General features: G+C 42.0%; 1 protein-coding gene across 7 annotated transcripts in view; it reads right to left on the reverse strand.

Moving 5' to 3' along the window:
* Positions 1-21121, reverse strand: part of kcnq1.2 (potassium voltage-gated channel, KQT-like subfamily, member 1.2) — a 187646-nt gene that overhangs the window by 77031 nt on the left and 89494 nt on the right. For all 7 annotated transcript variants that reach the window (XR_009768633.1, XM_061677972.1, XM_061677974.1 and 4 more), the window contains exons 15-16: positions 3697-3772; positions 652-746 (exon numbers count right to left, since the gene is read on the reverse strand). Coding sequence is in view for 6 of the 7 variants with exons in the window: in XM_061677972.1 (XP_061533956.1) it covers positions 652-746; positions 3697-3772 (171 nt within the window). In the remaining variant the exon portion in view is untranslated. The remainder of the gene's footprint in view (positions 1-651; positions 747-3696; positions 3773-21121) is intronic.

Consider the following 21121-nt stretch of genomic DNA (forward strand, 5'->3'; position numbering starts at 1 on the left):
TCCATATTTTGAGAGTTGTTTATTTCTATTCATGAATTAATATTTTTGGGAGTTTTATCAGATTAAAAAAAAGGTGAATGTTCCATATTCCTCTCTGAGTGCAATGCAATGTTTAGAACTTCAAATACTGCAATTTCACATCATTCAAAGTGCAACATTTCTAAAATTTGAAATAAACTACATTCATTATTTATTACTGACACATTAATATGCATACTATTTCAAGCTACTATTTAAGGGTCTTACTCCTTCTGTGAGATTCCTGACATGAACATAACTGATATTTTGTCAAAATAAATAAATTGATTCATTCATTAATTACTATTTTCTTCATGTCAGGGCCCAAATGTGTCTGTCTTTCTAAAAGAATTTAATTTTAATGTTGTAGACTGAATGGCAATAAATAAATAGCTTCACAGCTAGCAAGGCAAAACGACTGTCAAATGAAAACTTTGTTTTGAGGAGATGTTTAGGCTCTTTCTTTTTTGGAAAACAACTTCTTTGTGTAATTAAAGAGTGGGAGCTTGTAAAAAAGAAAACCAAAATGTGGTGCCCACATTTTATATATATATAAAAAAAAAAAAACAGAGACAACAACATTAAAAAGACACTTGATGAAGTTTGAATAAAAATAAAATAAAAAGGCAACACCTTCTCTGCAGCTCCTTGATGCGCACCATCATGTTGAGATGGCCTTGCGAGTACTGCTCGATCACATCTCGCACATCGTAGGGCTTACGGGCTTGCTGTAGATAAAAACAACACACACACACACATATACATACATACATACATACATATATATACACACACACACACACACACGCACGCACACACACACAATTGGGTTTAAGTCAGTGCCCTGGCTGGGCCATTCAAGAACATTCACGGAGTTGTTCTGAAGCCACTCCTTTGTTATTTTAGCTGTGTGCTTCGGGTCATTGTCTTGTTGGAAGGTGAACCTTCGGCACAGTCTGAGGTTCTGAGTCAATGTACTTGGCCGCATTCATCGTTCCTTCGATTGCAACCAGTCTCCCTGTCCCTGCAGCTGAAAAACACCCCCACAGCATAATGCTGCCACAATGCTTCACTGTTGGGACTGTATTGGACAGGTGATGAGCAGTGCCTGGTTTTCTCCACACATGCCGCTTAGAATTAAGGCCAGAAAGTTCTATCTTGGTCTCATCAGACCAGAGAATCTTATTTCTCACCATCTTGGAGTCTTTCAGGTGTTTTTTTTTTTTTGCAAACACCATACAGGCTTTCATGTGTCTTGCACTGAGGAGAGGCTTCCGTCAAGCCACTCTGCCATAAAGCCCCGACTGGTGGAGTGCTGCAGTGACATATATATATATATATATATATGTATACATACACACACACATATATATATATATATATATATATATATATATTACACATACACAAAAAAAAAAATATATATATATATATATATATAATTATATACATACATATATATACATATAAAGGTGAAGGACTGGTTAGAGCAACCAGTTCAGGGTGTAACCCGCCTCCTGCCCGATGACAGCTGGGATAGGCTCCAGCACGCCCACGACCCGAGTGAGGAGAAGCGGCTCAGAAAATGGATGGATGGATGGATAGATATATACACACACATATATATATATATATATATATGTATATATATATACATATACATATATTTATATATACATATACATACATATATATATATTTATATATACATATACATACATATATATATATATATATATATATATACATATACATACATATATATTTATATATACATATACATACATATATTTATATATACATATACATACATATATACATCCATCCATCCATCCATTTTCTGAGCCGCTTCTCCTCACTAGGGACGCGGGCGTGCTGGAGCCTATCCCAGCTGTCATCAGGCAGGAGGCGGGGTACACCCTGAACTGGTTGCCAGCCAATCGCAGGGCACATACAAACAAACAACCATTCGCACTCACAGTCACACCTACGGGTAATTTAGAGTCTCCAATTAATGCATGTTTTTGGGATGTGGGAGGAAACCGGAGTGCCCGGAGAAAACCCACGCAGGCACGGGGAGAACATGCAAACTCCACACAGGCGGGACCGGGGATTGAACCCGGGTCCTCAATATATATATATATATATATATATATATATATATATATATACACACACACACACACACACACACACACACATATATATACACATATATACATATATATATATATATTGATTTATACATACATACATATACATATATATATACATATATATGTATCCATCCATTTTCTGTACCGCTTTACCCTCGCAAGTGTCGTGGGCATGCTGGAGCCTATCCCAGCTATCTTCGGGCGAGACGCGGGGTACACCCTGAACTGGTTGCCAGCCAATCGCAGCGCACATACAAACAAATAACCATTCACACTCACACCTATGGGCAATTTAGAGTCTTCAATCAACCTACCACGCATGTTTTTGGGATGTGGGAGGAAACCGGAGTGCCCGAAGAAAACCCACGGCGACATGGGGAGAACATGCAAACTGCGGGGTGTGTGTGTTTGTGTGTGTGTGTGTGTGTGTGTGTGTGTGTGTGTATATATATATATATATATATATGCTTATATATATATATATATATATATATATATATATATATATATATATACACACACACACACACACACACACACACACATATATATATATATATATAAGCTTTGAAAGGACCCTAATGCGATATATATATATATATATATATATATATATATAGTATAGGAATACAAAAGCCATTGTCAACACTGTGCTGTTGCCCGGTCCCTAAAAAACATGGCCAAACCCCCACGGGTGCAAAGGGTTCATTGTTAACTCAGTCATGTGTGTGTTTGTGTGTGTGTGCGCGTGAAGTGACAAGTGCATGGTAACGTAGAAAGCAATCGCATTAGGGTCCTTTCACAGCTTTGTTTGGTGTGACGTGGATACAAGCGGCGTCAGAAAGAACCCTGTGAACTCTTTAGGCTGCAGCTGAAATCACTTATAAGGACCCTAATTGAAAACACACACACACACACACACACACACACACGCACACAGCACTCGCTATATAGTACACAAGAAGCTGTACTCATCGCAACATGTTTGAATGAGTTAATGTGTGTCATACAAGTCGATTGTATTTCAATGCTATATTGTGGCACGGGCACTGACTTCTGTGATCAGTGGGGCTATTCAGCTGGGCGTGGCTACTTTAGAGCGCCTCGTTGTCAGTTGTGAGTGCAGGCACATCATACAGAGAAAGGCAGAGTAGCGAGGATGATTTATTTATTTGTTTATTTTTAAAGTTTGACTTGACGCCAGCATGTGGACAGGAGCTTCAGGCTGGCGTGGCCGCTTTAGAGCGCCTCATTGACTTGTGAACGTGTGTATAGCATCAAACGCAGTTTCCCGCCAGTGATATTTAGCGTTAACTTGGCACAAAAAAGACACATCCAGGTGCAAGGTTTCATACATTTAAATATTCATCACACGCCACACCCACACAGCTACATACTGTACGCACAGAAACAGTGCAGCAGATGTATTCTCTCGGGACTCCCCCCGCCCCCTTCCTGTTCAACCGCAACATAACAGAACACAAAATGTATGCGCTCGCACTCCCTCTGTCTTTTTACTTACCTGAAACTTTTTGCGGGCAACAAAGTACTGCATGCGACGCAAGACTTTCACTGCAGACCTCTGGGCGTGAGACAACCTGTAACACAGACACAGAGAAAACATCACACAAGAAAATATAACGAGGTCATAAACTGTATGCCTAAAATCTGAAATTGTTCCTTGTTTTGTTGTAGCTAATACAATAAAGAACAGTAAAGGCGTTATGGACAAACACAACAGTGTGCTGTGAGATCCAGCAGATGGCGCTGTGGTGAAAAAAGCTTGTTAATGTCTTTTGTCATTTATTATTAAAAACAGTAGCTTAATAGGGGTTATATGCAACCAACTTTGCATTTGATAAAACAGGACAAAGCACTTCCTTCCGGTTCAATTAACAGACAGAAGACTTATGGGAGGAGACCAGGACAAAACACCTGTAGGAATATTAAACATCTACAATGTCTTTCGTTTGTCTTTGAGAGCTACCAAAGATGACCATATCTGATTTTTAGGCTTCGTTCGTGTTTCTATATATCACATCATATACTGGATGTGTGAACAAATCATAAATCATACGTGTTTAACTTTTGTCCGAAAACACCAACCAAAAAAAAAACAAAGTTTTTTTAGCAAGTTCAGATTCAAACCGTCACGTCATCAGCCCGTAGTTATGCTAGTTATCGGAGTATGCACAGGAATTCAGCTAACCTGTTTTCTGGGTTTGGTCACGTGACGTTACACAGGCTAATTGTTTTCTTTATGGTTTCGTACAAAGCCTTTGGGAAAGAAATTGTTAGCAAGAAGAAAAGCATATCAAACATTGAGAGGTGTTCTGAAATTATCCTCCTAAGCTGTTGGTGCAGCACAATTACTTCCCACATAGAAAGACAAGAGTACAGAAGATTGGCCGAATCGCCAACATCCATGTCGTGCCTTGACATGTGCATTTCAATTTTAAATATGACCTCTCCCAAATGGATCTGTAGCCTTGTGTAAAGTGAACTTGAGGAAAAACAGGCCAGGTTTGCATTGAAAGGCTCCCTAAAAGCATGTCCGCTGGTCTCATAGCAGCACATCTGTGTCAACACAAAGGCACAAGAAAAAAAAAGCCCACTGGTATGGAGTTAAATGCTGGAGCAGAAACCGCTAGATGCAAACAACACACACACACGCAAGTCATCCTCGCATACTGTAGTTAAAGTGTATGGCATGCACTTGTGTGTTTGTTTTCTCTTCTGAGCCCAGAGTGTGACAGCTGCATGTTTGCATGATTTGTGCAGCCTGCGAAGAGTAAATAGAAGCCCGGGATGGAACATTTTTTTGACCGTGTGGCTTGCGCTCATCCGAGCCATTTAAAACACCCAAAGCAAGCACACTAAATACAAGACTTCAATTCGCATTAGTCATCAAATCATCACGTGAACGGGGGAAACAGTTACAGCTGCATTATGCGATCATGCAAAATCGCGATATTTGAGGGGACATCATAACAGCTTTTTATTTACAGCTCTTATTCCAAAAGCAGAAGCAGCAAGACTTTTGGGTCCATTTTTTCGAAGGATCCTCTCAAAATCCTGACACCAAGTCACCATAAACCATGTGTAGCCATAAATGCCGTAGGATTTTTCAACAAGAAAGTTGGAACGTTACAATAACAACATTTCAAGAGAAATAAAACATAAGTTGCAATGTTATGAGAATCAAGTCATATTTTTCCAAGTTAAAGTCGTATTTTTATGATATTAAGGTCAAAGTTAAAGGAGGGAGGAAAGTCATATTTTAACAAATTAATTTCATAAATGCAACTTCATTGTCATAATATTCCCCATTTTATTCCACATCTAAGGTTTGACAATAAACGGGTAGTGTCAATCAACAGTTTGAGGCCTCTTTTTGAAAGATTATTGACAATTTATATATGCCAAACTGCCGCTTGTTGTGAAGTGAGTGGTGTCACCTGCCGCCATACAGCACTCTTATGTCAAGTTTGGTCTCGCAAGTCAAAGCAAAAACTCAGCCAATCGACAGATCGTGTCTACAAAACCTCGGAAATCAGGTCACTTGTATCTCAAGGCACCACTGTATTATTGTAAGCCACTGTAACATTATGCCCCCTCCTGGAAGCCGTCACCTTATCGTAGTGGAGGGGTTTGTGTGTCCCAATGATCCTAGGAGCTAAGTTGTCTGGGGCTTGTTGTCTGGTAGGGTCAATCATGGGTCAATCATGGCAAACAAGGTCCTAGGTGAGGGACCAGACAAATCACGGCTAAAAAACCCTATGATGAATACTATTAATGGATCTAAGTTTCCCTTGCCCGTACGCGGGTCACCGGGGCCCCCCTCTGGAGCCAGGCCTGGAGGTGGGGCTCGAAGGTGAGCGCCTGGCGGCCGGGCCTGCGCCCATGGGGCCCGGCCGGGCACAGCGCAAAAGGGTAACGTGGGTCCCCCTACCCATGGGCTCACCACCTGTGGGAGGGGCCATAGGGGTCGGGTGCAGTGCGAGCTGGGCGTTGGCCGAAGGCAGGGACCTTGGCGATCCGATCCCCGGCTACAGAAGCTGGCTCGAGGGACATGGAATGTCACCTTTCTGACAGGGAAGGAACCCGAGCTGGTGTGTGAGGTCGAGAAGTTCCGACTAGGTATAGTCGGACTCGCCTCCACACACAACTTGGGCTCTGGTACCAGTCCTCTCGAGAGGGGTTGAACTCTCTTCCACTCTGGAGTTACCCACGGTGAGAGGCGCCGAGCAGGTGTGGGTATACTTATTGCTCCCCGGCTTGCCCCCTGTACGTTGGGGTTCACCCCAGTGGACGAGAGGGTAGCCTCCCTGCCGCCTTCGGGTGGGGGGACGGGTCCTGACTGTTGTTTGTGCTTATCCACCAAACAGCAGTTCAGACTACCACCGTTTTTGGAGTCCTTGGAGGGGGTGCTGGAGAGCGCTCCCACTGGGGACTCCATCGTTCTGCTGGGGGACTTCAATGCTCACGTGGGCAATGACAGTGAGACCTGGAAGGTTGTGATTTGGAGGAACGGCCCCCTGATCAGAACCCCAGCGGTGTTCTGTTATTGGACTTCTGTGCTCCTCACGGATTGTCCATAACGAACACCATGTTCTAGCATAAGGGTGTCCACACGTGCACTTGGCTCCAGGAAACCCAAGGTCGCAGTTCGATGATCGACTTTGTGGTCGTGTCATCGGACTTGCGGCCGCATGTCTTGGACACTCGGGTGAAGAGAGGGGCGGAGCTGTCAACTGATGGTGGGGGAAGATGCCGGTCCGACGTGGAAAAAAACTTACCATATTTTCACGACCATAAGGCGCATCGTATTAAAAGGCGCAGTCTCAGTTACAGGATCTATTTCTGTATTTAACACATACATAAGGCGCACCGTATTATTGGGCGCTGGCGAATCGTAATTCATATGGCAGTACGTATAATGAAGTTGCGCCCCCGGCTGCACGCTGGCTGCTCATTGGTCATTCGCCGAAGATTCAGAAGTGAGTGACAGAACGCTTCAGCAGTTCAGTTTCCGCTCCCAGCCGACTCAGTTGCCTGGCGGCGGCCAAGATAAAAGAACGATTCATTTCATAAACTGATTCAGTTCAGTTCGTTCACTAAAAAGATGTGTTCTTCTGAACGAAATGTTCGCGAACGAAACAACACTAGAAAGCTTGCTCGCTCTCTTCTGCGTCCATAGTGATCTGAGACAAACGCAGGAGAGCCCAGCGCTGAACCTTCACCAACCTTATTGTTTGACTTTTCGAATAAATTGTTAAACTTTTCATCCGGCCTAAATTATTGAAGTATTACCTTGGCCAGAATAAAAGAACCGGCCAATAGAGGTTTGCATGGTCGGCAGGCTAAGACTTTCTTCTCTTTTCGCTAACCTCTAACAAAATATATACATGAATAGTTTTTGATTTTACGGCACTCAACTAAACACAGTATATTATATATTGCAAAAAAAGTGTATTTATTAAATATAATCCTGCTTTTAAAAACAAACTTCAATGAAAACGTTAATCAAAAGTAGGCCAAAATAAATAATAATGCATAAAAATGCTGCTGACTATTCTTGCTGCCTTTTGTTCACATCAAATGTATAGTGTTTGTTTATTTATTCATGCAGTTTTTCATTGACATCTGAATACATAGTATCTTTTTTTTATATACATAAATTCTGCTGATGTGTCACTGCTGATCAAATTCACATCTGTACCTATAGTATCTATAGTATTAATGTATAGTTTGCCATTCACGTCTGCATATCTAATGTTAACTATCATTTACAGTTGCCAAATGCACTGCTGCTATTAATTCTTATTGTTTGGCGTCTTAAATTTGTAGGCTTTTTGCCTTATTGATATTATTGTGGTCTATTTTGTTAACGTGACTCCGGAATTTACCCAAGGCGGGATGATTAAACGCTTATTCCGTTCTATCCTACTATGCCAAAAAGTGGCTTGTTTCCGAGCGGGAGTTTGCGACGCAAGAGCCCTCTGCGTCACTGCTGTTACACTCCACTTGAGCGGCCCTCAAACAGTAAATGAATGACTCCATTCTTGTGTGCGAGCCCATGCTTTTGTATGTCATAGAGCTGGGGGAGGGGGGGTAATCCATGTTGCACTCCAGCTATGTGCCAGCTCAGGCAGGCACACCCACATGCACACACTTACACACACAGGCACACACACAAACCCTCCCACTGCCCAAACACAAGTCTTTGTGGAGTCACCAAGTCCGTCTGAGGTCTTAATTAGGCGGCGGGGCAACAAAAGGACTTAAGAGACAATACTTTGACATGGGAGCATAAAACATGAACATCAAAGTGTGTACGCTGCTGCTGTCTATGAACATCAAAGTGTGTACGCTGCTGCTGTCTTTTTTCCTGCCCTGGCTACATTGTAGGAAATGCACACAAACAATAGCAAACATGAAAAGAATGAGGCCCTCTCTACTTTTGGGGAAAGAAAATTACAGCCCCCCCCTTCAAGCCTTCTCCACCGCCACGACAACCCTGTTTGCTCTCCTTCACCGACAATGTTTTTTTTTCAGTTGGTCAGAGACTAATTGGGAGAGAAAACACATGAAGAAGAAGAAATCCTCCTCCTCCTCCTCCCGTTTCCTGTGTTTGACGTTGATGCACACAAATATTCAATGGTCCAAAGTGAATAAAATAGCTCTCAAAATTTTAACACGAAGTACCACCATCATGACCAACAATAAAATAGAATAACGTAGTACCTGTACATAGACGTTTTGTCTCGCAGTTTAGATGTTCACTTCAACAATACTTCCGTATCACTGTTCACTGGATAGAAACCGAATACTATACTGTCGCAGCAGATCTGAATGTGAACAAAAAGCAGCAGAAAAATATAGTGGCATTGTACGTGAGGACTATACAGTACATGGATCAACAAAACTAGATCAAAATTGTGCAGCGGAAACGTTACAACACAAGAGGTGTCCTGGCTGGTCCACCATTACTACAGAGATGAAGGAAGTGGGCTGTGATAAGCCAACAAACACAGCGACTTTAATACACTTCCCCTTTGTCCGCTGCTGTTTGGGCTGCTCCCAGCTGGATGAGCCCTGGATTAAAGGCCACTTCCTTCACTCTTAATCAACTGCAAGTTGCTGTGAGTCAAGAGGCGGTCTTGTCCATCACCTCATTCCCCCCACTCCCCCATTTCCCCACACTGGAGCCATGAATACTTTTGAGATTGCCACTTTGGAGATCGCACAGTTGTCAATCCCCCCCAGCCACCATCAAAACCTACAGCCCCAGTTGGCGGGAGATCATCAAATATCCTGTGCTTCCAATATCTTTGAAGTCAGGCGGCCTTAGACATCAATGTACTAGTAGTAGTGTTGTTGTTGCGTGGATGTGCGTGTGTGTTTGTAGGGGGGAGATAAGCTTTATGGCTTGTGCTTTGGTCATCAAAGAGATGTGCTCTCCTTCTGTTCTCCCCCAAAACAGACATCCCTTTATCACATCTCGCGGGGATAAGATGACTACGCTCTTTCAGAGACGTTTGATCTCAAAAAGTCACGGCATGCCAGAAGGGTGGCGTGGTATGAATCATAACAGCACACGGCCAGTGTACTAATGCCGTAATCGTCACAAAATCCCATTCACCCTCGGACTACGATGCACTTCATAGTCAGAAATATATCTCAACGCAAGGACCGTGCTGTGTTCTCCATCCGTATGAGTTAATCTTTTCTTCTAGTGCATATTTTTGTATTGTAATACTAACATGTATTGATTTAGTTTAATGTTTTTTTTTCTTTTACAGCTATGCATATTTTCTATCATGGCATGAGTTATTCCAGAATTGGAGGACATTTTCTGTCTCCCTCCCATGAAATTTCAAATAATCCATGCACCAAAAATGTGTGTAAATTATAGTTGCCCTTAAACAAAATGTAGCTATAGCTGTAGTAAGTCAATCCTAAATGTTGTTTAAAATAACAAATAGCTTTAGAGCACCTCCTGAAATGGCTTTTCTCTCGTCCCTCCCTCCCTCTTAGAGAGCAACTATACGTTTTACATCAGCTACACTATAATGCCTTCCTTGCAATTGTCAGAACATTTGGTTTTATCACAGTCAGAGTTTAAATAGTAGTAATAGTAGTTGTGTAGGAAACAGAAAAAAGAGAGCAGAAACGACATCAAGCTTATTGCTCTGACCATGGGTAGAGACCTAATGTAAGTCCTCACTTCTGTTTTTCATATTTCTTTCAATGTTTCAGCCTTAATGGAATGTGCCACTCAAACCAACACAACCCTGTTACTCAAATTACCAGAAAAATACATATTATTATATGTATATTAATACATATTAATAAGGTTTAGCTAGGTTAAGCGGTAAGAGAAAATGGATGGATGATCTTGACTAGTTAGCATAGCAGCTGAAACAGCTAGCATTCACTCTGGAGCAAAAAACGTTTTGCAACTCTGTTATTGTAATTCATTAATTAATAAGTTAGTTTTCAAATAAAATGTTACTTTATTTACTTGTAAAGGATTTATTTTAGGCTATCTTTTAAATATGATTTTCAAGTGTCTTGAGTTTCTGTGACAGGGCTGTACCAAACACAGCAAAATATATAATATGACAAATAAAAGTACTTTTGATGGTTGAGCTCAATGAATCAATTATAACAAAACAAACAAACAAAATCAAATAAATGGTCCATTTTTCAAAAATGCCTAATAGTCCTTCAATTGTGGAAGGACCAATGTACCACTTGTAGGACTGCATAAGTAGACAAGACATTGTTGTTGACAGGAGGTTTCTCCTGAACCGGGAAGTGCCTAAATCTGGCTTGTGACGCAACAGTTGTTTTATATGGCTGTTCAATGGGCGACATGTTATTTAACTGCTGGAGGGGACTGATGGAAGTACCTGTGTGTTGATTTGTTCATTGGTGGTTGCACTGAAAGACATGTTCACACCTCAAACATGTCATTACATCGCATCTCTGTCTCACACTTCAGAAGAATGCCACAAATGAGACAAACACTGTGGACGTGTTGTCGCCCTGAGACGTGCCACGTCTGTGTTCCTAATTAATGTTTAATGACCATGCTTCGTGTCGCAGCCTGCCATTACCGGCGAGGATCAGAAACAGTTTGTTCCCCTGCCACGCCGGCTTAATAATTGGAGAGGAGCGCAATTCTAACAGGTCCACTAATGACGACTGAACTCCTCTTAACATGCACATTGTAAATGCACAGGTTAGTCCAGAGTATTAAGAACAGACATTTACAGCGGTACCTTGACTTACAAGTGTCCCGACTTCTGGGTTTTTTGAGTTAACATGCGTGCTTCAAGCTTTTTATTACCACGTCCAGTTGCAGTTCATCAAACAAAGAGAATTATATGTTGCGTATTTAACGAAACTACATACCTTTGTCTTGCGAAAGTCGGCTAGCTTAATGCGCAAAATGCCATTTAATGATATTGCAGTAGCTGAAAACCTTTAAACAATTCATATTGGAACACAAATGGTGCAGCAACACATACAGACAGAGCACACATATGTATGCAATATACTGCCCCCTGATGGTCAAAATAAGAACCAGCCGAACAATGTCCAATGAATTAAAGCTAAAAATGTCATATACTGCCCTGCAGTTCCATTATTGGAGCCGGGAGGGCGCTGTGTGTCCTCTCTCTTCCCCCTCCCCTCTCTGTTTTCAGCACCTGTCTTCAATCAGCCTCATCACCACCGGTGCATATGAGCCTGCCTGTTCCCGGAAATCCTCGCCTAAGTATTGCAGCCTCTCCTAGCGGTACCACGGCCCACCGTACTCATGTAAGCTACTCAACTCCTCGTTCCCTTGTTAACTCTTGTGTCTCCTCGTTCCCAGTGTTCCTGACCCACGTCATTCCTGCCAGCCCCGTGTTCTGTCCACTGCCTGCCACCTGTCCACACCGCCGCCTGCCAAGACATCCAGGACCACATCCATAACCTTTGCTCAAAAAACTGTTCATCATTTTACATCAGCCTCCGCCTGCTCTTGGGTTCAGCTACTTCCCACACCTAACAAAAAAGTTGCAAAAGCTGTTTAATTCTTTACTTTCCATTCAATTATTATCTTCCATACGCTATATTCCATCCATCCATTGTCTGAGCCGCTTCTCGCGGGAGTGCTGGAGCCTATCCCAGCTATCATTGGGCAGGAGGCGGGGTACACCCTGAACTGGTTGCCAGCCAATCGCAGGGTACATAGAAACACACAACCATTCGCACTCACATGCAATTTAGAATCTTCAATAAACCTACCATCTATATTATTATTATTATTATTACCCTATATTATCTATTATGTTATTACCCTATATGATCTATTATGCTATTACTTTGTTTTTATGCAGTGCAATATAATACATTGCAATCTTATTTTTAAAAAGTTACGAAAACGTGTAGTTTTTTTTCAGGGGGGGCTTGGTACGTATTAATGGCATTTCCATTCATTTCAAAGGACAATGTTGATTTGAGATTGATTTGCGTTATGACATTTATAAGTCAAGGTACCAATGTATAGCGGTGGGAAAATGGCCTGAACGATGCATGTATTGCGACGCAGATCCCTTGAGTGCTCCACTGAGGACCGTCACATGATGGGGGTAGCCTTTTAGTGACCATCCGGATTCTGTGTCCGGGGGTTAATGTTCCGGGCCTCGGGCTTGGCCACAAGAGAAGGATATGGCTGGAGCTGCTCTTCAAAGTCGTTCTAATGAGAGACTTGCACACATTTGGGCTTAATGGCTCCTCTTAGAGTAAACGTGTGGCCTGAGGCGCAGTTGTCATTTGGGAACGCATGTTGTTCAATTTACTTGATATGGTGAAATGCAGCTGTACTCTTAAGTAATGTACAGAAATTATCCATTCATTTTCCAAGATGAAATTTTTGTTCAGTAAACTTATGCCACTTTTTCAAGAATAAAACTGTTCACGTGTCTTACTAAAACGTGACATGTTTTCGGTCAAAATATTCCAAGGGTTAAGAATTATGGCAGGCTTCCAAAGCTCATCCCACTCTCCCTCTACTGTGGGGTGCGCTGTATTGTGGTTCACCTATCGTGGCCCCCTACATTGCAGATTCTTTTGTGGAACATTACTCCTAGAAATTTACGGTTTATAGCTATCATTTTTTTTAAAATAGGGTTTTACTGTAAACTAACTTAGTGCAATACCCTCGCATGTGTGAGAGGAGAGCCATAGTTGCTGGTGCACTTTTCAGCCATTTGCTGAATACCAGTGCTTTGCCCATAATTGGACGCTTTGCTTTCTAAACAGACTCCATGTAGCCAAAAGTAATGTGCCGGACCACACCCAAAAACACATAGCAAGCGCTCCTTGAACAATGCGGCCACTGTACGCCAGCCAGAAAACCAGAACTGACACCTGTGCTGCACCAGTTGTAAGATAGACCCCCCTTTGTCCAACAGTTACGCCGTCTCGGGACTTTCAGTTCTTCCTGTTATGGAATCTAATTATTCCGCTCTTTGACGGGCCACATTTACAAAAAACTGACAAACAGACACGTACTAAAGCCAAGTTGAACAATACAATCCGGGAAAATGGTCCACCTCCATAGGAAGTAATGGAAACAGAAAGAATCAGTTCTAAACTGAAGCCATCATAAAACTGATAACACATAACTTTCCAGGCAGTGCTTTAAGTAATGGTTTGTAACACTGGTTCAAGTGTAAACAGAAGCTAATCATAGAACCAATTATTCATGTCCTCAAGGGTATCATTGATGGTGACGGTGAGGAATTACAACAATATTTCCATGACTTGCCATTGGTACACTACTGTTGTATTCACTTGGAAGAAGTAAAAGAAAAATCTTTAAGATGGCTGATGATGATAATCCATTAATTGATTTTTTTATCAATTGCGTATATACTGTATTGGTAATGAACATGGTAGTCAACTCAAATTGACCTATTCTAACTCTGAGTATATAATATAGCCATAGTTTCATTTATTATTAAGCTATTATCATGCTTCCGTTGTGTAGCAGAAATACACATACAAGCTTGGGTAGCGTCTAGAACTACAAATCTGGAGGGCTAAGACTGCATACTCCTGTTCCAAGACGCATGAAAAACGTGATTGCGTAAATAAGCGCAAACATGTGGTGTGAATGAAAACAATTACTAAGCCTCTGATTGGACACCCCACACATACGACTGGTTCAACATTTGAGATCGAGCGCAGGTCCCCGACCTTTTCGCTTGACGGACCGGTTTCACGCGAAGCAGTATTTTGATGGGGCGGCATAGAAAGAAACAAAAACAAATTATTAAAAATACAACTCACCATTATGCTGAATGTACTTGTTGTGATTAGTGAGAGCGCTGTGCTTGTTTCCCTTCAACGAGCCGGTCCCATCTTGGGGTCATGAGAGACAATGGCACCCGAAGTGTATTACTTGTGTACAGTACTCCGTAATTTTGTTTTTGGTCACAGTCATTGCAGAAATTCCTGCTTTGAAAAGATTTTTTGGAAATGGAAGCAAGGTAGTCAGCGCTTTTTTTTTGTCCGTTTTGAAGTCTTCATTGCCTCATTTGCCAGCCTGTCAAAGCACATGAGCAAAATGGGCTTGGTGCGTGAGGATCAGTTGGATTGCTGATATTGTTTCTTGCAGCTTTCTTTTTCTTGGAAGTTGGAGGCTTTCTGTATCACCTTTTGGTTTTAACTTATTTTTGCTAGCTTGTGGGCTTACTTTTTGTATACAGTACAGTGGCGCCTTCAGACACGAGTCACCCGACTTGTTTTTCAAGTTTTTCAAGATACGAGCCGTCCTTCGGTCGATTTTTTGCTTTGACTTGCAAGCGAAAAATTTGACATATGACCTCAAGTCAACTCACTTCACAAACAAGTCACAGTTTGACTTCAAGCCGTTTACTGCCACGCCTTGTTGAAGTTTACTGTCAAACTAAACATAAAACAAAGATAATTTGATGTTGTGTATGGATGGAAACTGCCATAGACAGTATTAATGTAGACAGAGAACAATACTCGCAGACAAACATTACTGATTCAGTTGTGAAACTAACTCTTCTATATCTTCTTTCTCTGTCTATATTACACTGCCCCCAGTTTGCCAAGTGCACACACCATAGGAGCAGCACAGTCCATTGAATTGAAGGAAAAGATGTGGGAAAACTGGTTTAATTCTTTACATTCTATTGAATTATATCATTCATGACTGTATGTTTTTATAAAGTACATATTATGGAGTACTTTTTTTCTGATTTGAAAAAAACATTACATTGGATGTTTTTTCAGCGCAGTGGATGAATGGTTAGCACATCTGCCTCACAGTTCAGATGACCGGGGTTCAAATCCCAGCCCCGCCTTTATGGAGTTTGCATGTTCTCCCCGTGCCTGCGTGGGTTCTCTCCGGGTACTCCGGTTTCCTTCCACATCCCAAAAACATGCAGGGTAGGTTAATTGAAGACTCTAAATTGCCCGTAGGTGTGAATGTGAGTGTGAATGGTTGTTTGTTTTCAACGTGTATATGTGCCCTGGAGACCAGTTCTAGGTGTCCCCCGCCTCTCGCCCAGAGATAGCTGGGATAGGCTCCAGCACGCCCGCGACCCTAGTGAGGAGAAGCGGAACGGAAGATGAATGAAATACATTTGATTTGATTGCATTTTTTTTTTTTTTCTAGGAGGCTAATGGAATAGGCATAGTTTAATGGCATTTCCATTTATTTCAATGTGGAAAGGATTTGAGTTACAAGTATTTTGTGTTATGAGAAGGTTTATTTACACTCGCATCTCAATGCAACACTGTACATCTTATCACGTGACCGAAACGACTGGTTTAGTGTACAGGGGCAGATGAGGATGCAATTGATTTTCAAAATAAACTTCTTTCAGATTCCTATGATCAATCACGTTTTCTGGTCCAGTCTCTTTGTACGGCCCGGTTCGAAATGGCCCACCGACCGGCCCTGTGGTTGAGGACTGCTGAACTAGCTAGCGTGTTTGGGTGTGCACGATCATGAAGGAGGACGAGGGGGAGGGCGATTTGGGTCCTTCTTCTCGACTGCATGGGGGAGGAATTGGAAGGATTTATCATTCATGGCTTAATAGGATTTGTTGCTGTTTAGCAGGATTAGGCATGTTAGAGAAAGAATCTATTTATTGCTGCCATTGGCGGTGGGGTGGTGGTGGGCTTCCCCACGCATTGAGAGCTTTTTTTTTAATTTAATTTTTTTTTAAGTGGGGGGTGTAGCCTGGACCTTTTAATTTGTCCCTCTTCCCTGCCCAAGTAATTTTCTAGGATAACCCCTCACACTAAGGTCCCTCAGTCGCCATTTTTGGATTAAATTGGCCGTTTCTCTTTCATACCGCTTCAATAATCCGAGCACATGCTTGGTCATGCCAACACGCACGGATGGCCATTCGTGGCTAGGACAACTCCCCATTGCACTTCGGAGAGGGGGTAAGGGCGGTGGGGGTCAAGGGCCTGCCAGTGGTGCTGGTCACGGAACAGCCCATGTTCAGACTGACTTAACCGCAGACGAAAGACTTGAGCAGGATAATTTAACGTGGTGGCTTTGCTTGACAAGCCAACAAGGTTTACATGATGAAATTGTGTTTGTTTGCAGCCAAGCATTCATCTTCCATTCATGTGTGCTTCACGCTTCAGTGGGGGAGGGGCTGGCTGACATTTAATTCAGCTCTTTAATTAGGCTTTGCGACAATGGTCAGCCTCTTTGTAACCCGCTTTCCACTATGGGGGGCCGGCATGGCTTATGATTACTTCTTGTCACGTCAAGGCTTAAAGGCAACCGACTGAAGCGATATATATCATGGTTCATTTATTGTGCACCATGAACATTTAGCCTAACAGTTCTAGGTAGTTGGTAATACAAATGTGAATTAAAAAGATACATTTATTGTGGGCGTATGGAAGGGTTAGCGTTGGAAAACTAGGCAAAAAAAAAGTGCTTTGGGAATCAACATGGATTTAAGCAAAACTGGACATTTGCAAATTCCGCTCAAACTGATTAATATATAAATATATGTATTTTTTTTACGATTACCATTATTCTATTGCACATCCATTATTTTTTTTATATTCGATGAAAAGAACTTCTTCTAAGTGGCACTTATAAATAAACCAAAGTGATTCACAGTTTAAAAATGGCGAATGAACGACATCCCTTATAGCGTGTTGTCCTTTGATTTAGTTTGTTTTGGGATTATTTACACAGTGATGGAAGATAAAAGCAAATGATAAAGCAAGATAATGAGGAAATGCACTTAATTCCCTAATTGCTTTAATTCTCACAGTGGTAAATAAAGGACCTCTTAGGCTACATGATTAGGTATGCTGGGACAAACTAATGAGAGCTATATCAAGAATGCAGCCTTTCTACAGTTTTTGTTTATTCTCATTAATTCATAAAATGAATGTACAGTGGTCACATTTACAAGGCAGAGTAGGAGTGTTATGCACTTAAACATGGTTCTCTTTATTTAAACCCATAATCCAAATCTTAAAATAAAGTCAGTTGTCATAATAGTGATGGTGTTAGCGAATGGCTGTCAAAAAAAATGAGAGTAGGTGAATTATGTAGGTGGGGCTTCACTGTATTATCGTCCCATTGGGGGGCAAACGAGGTGTCTATTTTGGAGGTGGCATTAATTTATTTAAATAAAAACGGAACTGCGATTCATTGACACGCGGCATCTGTTGGAGTTAAGGTCACTATCGTTACCAATCAACGTTAACAGCTTTTGTCACTGAATTCTTCGCATCTTGTCTTTAAACGCCACGAGGACTTCAGCTTTACAGATGCCAAGTGTGATCTGAAGTCGGTGCGCAACACATGGTGGTCCTCAAAGAGCTGCGTTTGGAAGCTCATGGAACATCTATGAAGAGCCGTATAATTGGATGCTTGTTCTCATAGGCCAGTTCTTTGAGGGCAGATTATCAAGGCACGGCTTGCCTGGAACACATTGTGCGAGTGGGAACAGTGAGAGAGGGGCTTTGAGAGGCTAGCGTGACCGACTAATAGAATCACTTAGTGTACTTGGATGACAACAGGGTGAGATGGATGGAGCTCTGCATCTGTCAGAACTGCTGACTCAGCTTTACGCAAGTGTGTGTGTAGGTGTGTGTGTGTGTGTGTGTGTGTGTGCGTGTATTCGTGGGTGTGTGTGGTGCATGTGTTGCTACAGGTTTGTATCGGCATCTCAAAACTGGCATATGCATGCAAGCGCTGGCCGTAGCCCAACAAGTAGTGGGTGTGGGTGGTGGACACACAGAGCTCTAGTCTATCAGTGCGTGTGAACAAAATGATGAGTGAGCATGTTGTTTTTCGGATACTCCTCCCCTCGGGTGCCATCTCATTTAAGGGCTGCCTCGTGTAAGCCCAACAAAACCCCCATCCCCTCTTGATTTCTACATTCAAATCCATTCAACACAAAATCATTTCTTTTTTGTGTGTGTGTGTGTGTGTGTGTGCATCCATCCATTTTTTGTAATCTTCTTGTCCTCATTAGGGTAGAGGGTGAGCTGAAGCCAGTCCCAGCTGACTTTGGGCAAGAGGCGGGGTGCATCCAGGACTGGTCACCAGACAATCACCCAGCATGTGCACAACACAAGTCACAATTCATTTGGGGCACGTTTGCATTTTTAAAACTGGACTTGAGATCTAAAACATGGGCACAGAAATCTTCCATTTTGGTGAAGTTGACCTCACCTTTTGTCAAAGGGTCAATGGACTCACTAATTAGAACATCTCCATTGTGTCTTGATCCAAATGGGTATTTCAATGCTTGAGAAAATCTAGACGATAACGCCCAAGACTGCTCGAACCTTGTGGAGCCGAGTTATTCAAGTTTTATGACATGCAAGTCATCAAACTTTAGTACCATGCTCCGCTTACATGCAAGGGGAGAAAATTTGGTCTCGTATACAAGGTTCAAAGTTTGCCTTTGAAGCATTGCTACAAAATGCCTAAATGACCATGAAATCTAAGCAAAATGGAGGACTCCCTGTGTTTTTTCAAAAATGGCTTCTTCAGACTGATCAAGTCTCATGTGATTAAGTGAAACTGGCTAGAAGGGAGAAATCTTTGAAAAAATAAAATAGTAAAGTTGAAGAAAACGAGAGTGGGAGAAGTGATAAGCAGAGGAGGAGGACATGCGGAAACAGGGCTTGACTTTAGCTTTTTGGGACACCTGCCACATTGGCTACCGGTTTCCCAGAGCTAAGGGCCACTCAGCATTTTAACAAGTCACATTTTTATATTGTATAAACTGTAAGTATACCTCCAACTGAAACTAGTGGCTACTATTTAGTGGCTAGTGGGAGTGGCAGTGCTACCCACCACTGTTGAATTTTTCTTCATTCTTTTTTTTTTTTTTACATATACAAAGCAAATCACATAAGATATAAAAGTAAAAAAGTAAAAAGCAGTTTCTTTCCTTTGAAAGAAGGACAAAAACAACCTCTAGGCGGGTGTTATTGTCAAGTCGTGTGCGGAAAGCGAGAAAAAGAGGGAAAGAAAAGGGGGTGTAAGGGCGACAGCTGTGTCTCCTCTCGGCAGACGCGTGCATAGACTTAATCAACGATGTCGGCCCGCCAACATTTCCACATTACTCTGTGACAGTTCTGACAGAGCGAGGGGGAAGAGGAAGCCCACCTACTCAAACCAAAACTCTATCTTCTTCATCTCAAATCCTCCTCTTCTTCCTCTCTGACTTTTGCTGACCCCAAGAGCATCTTTAGGGATGTACAGTAGTACACACAAACTCTGCAGCAAAGTAAAGGAATACTACTCACGGCACAGGCTGAATTGTCATATTGTGAATTGTCTTCTTTTTCAAGTGTAAAAGAAGTTACCACTGTTATTCAACAGTCACCAAAACTTTGATTGATAAAAGTGACGCATGGTGATGCTGGTGTCTTACTGCTTTGAATAAGAGAGAGTCTGCTTCGTAACATCCTGTGATAATAATAATTCGTCATCTCTCAAAACCACTTGGAATTAGAAGCGTTGCAAAAAACCGAGAAAAATCAAGGCATTCATCTTTTGACACTGGCTAAACTGAACTGCGATAGACGATGTATTGGGGGAACTAAGAAGGATACATCATGGTATTGAAAAGGTAAAACAAAATAATGGCGATAGGATCCATTTGTGACATTCTGACAATAAACGACAATACTGTCATGATACAGCAATAATCAATGTATTGGGGGCAGGAAACAATATTAATATTGTTTGTTAACAATGTTAATATTATTGTAATAATATGTTATTTTATTACATTGCATGTAGTTTAAAGACGGATTGACTGGTGGAATGTAATATGGTCTCTACGTGGCATTGCCATAGTAACACAGTGTACGTGGACCTTTTGGTTTCGAATGAGGTGGGCCTCATACCTCATTCGAAACCAAAACGCAAGACAAACTGAAATGGCTGCAGATGCTCACGGCAATCAAACAACGGTTGAGTCATCAACACCTACAGGCGACTCATACTCCTTTCATAACATATTTTCAACACGTTTAACAGCGTAACTCCCATCGACATGAATCACACGCACAAGACGCCCGGCTCCCGCCCACATGTCACATCACAATCTTTCGCTTTCACACTGCACATCTCCTCACAAGAGCTCTCCTTGCTCCTATTTAAATCTCATGTTCTTTCTCTGTTTCGCTGTAGGGTGGCTAAATGGGTGCAGGGTCCAAATGGGGTGAATGTCATTTAAAAGGCAAAGTAAGGTAAAGTACATCGAGCACAAACAAAATAGCCTAAATGCATGTGGTGCACTATAAAAGTCGCAATATCAATGAACAGTGGATCACCGCTATTCACAGGGGATTGGGACCGGGCCCAACCACAAATAGCGAAAACCTTTGGCGCCCATTATAACTGC

Source organism: Phycodurus eques, chromosome 5 (genome assembly GCF_024500275.1).
Source record: "Phycodurus eques isolate BA_2022a chromosome 5, UOR_Pequ_1.1, whole genome shotgun sequence".
Classification (NCBI taxonomy): Eukaryota; Metazoa; Chordata; class Actinopteri; order Syngnathiformes; family Syngnathidae; genus Phycodurus; species Phycodurus eques.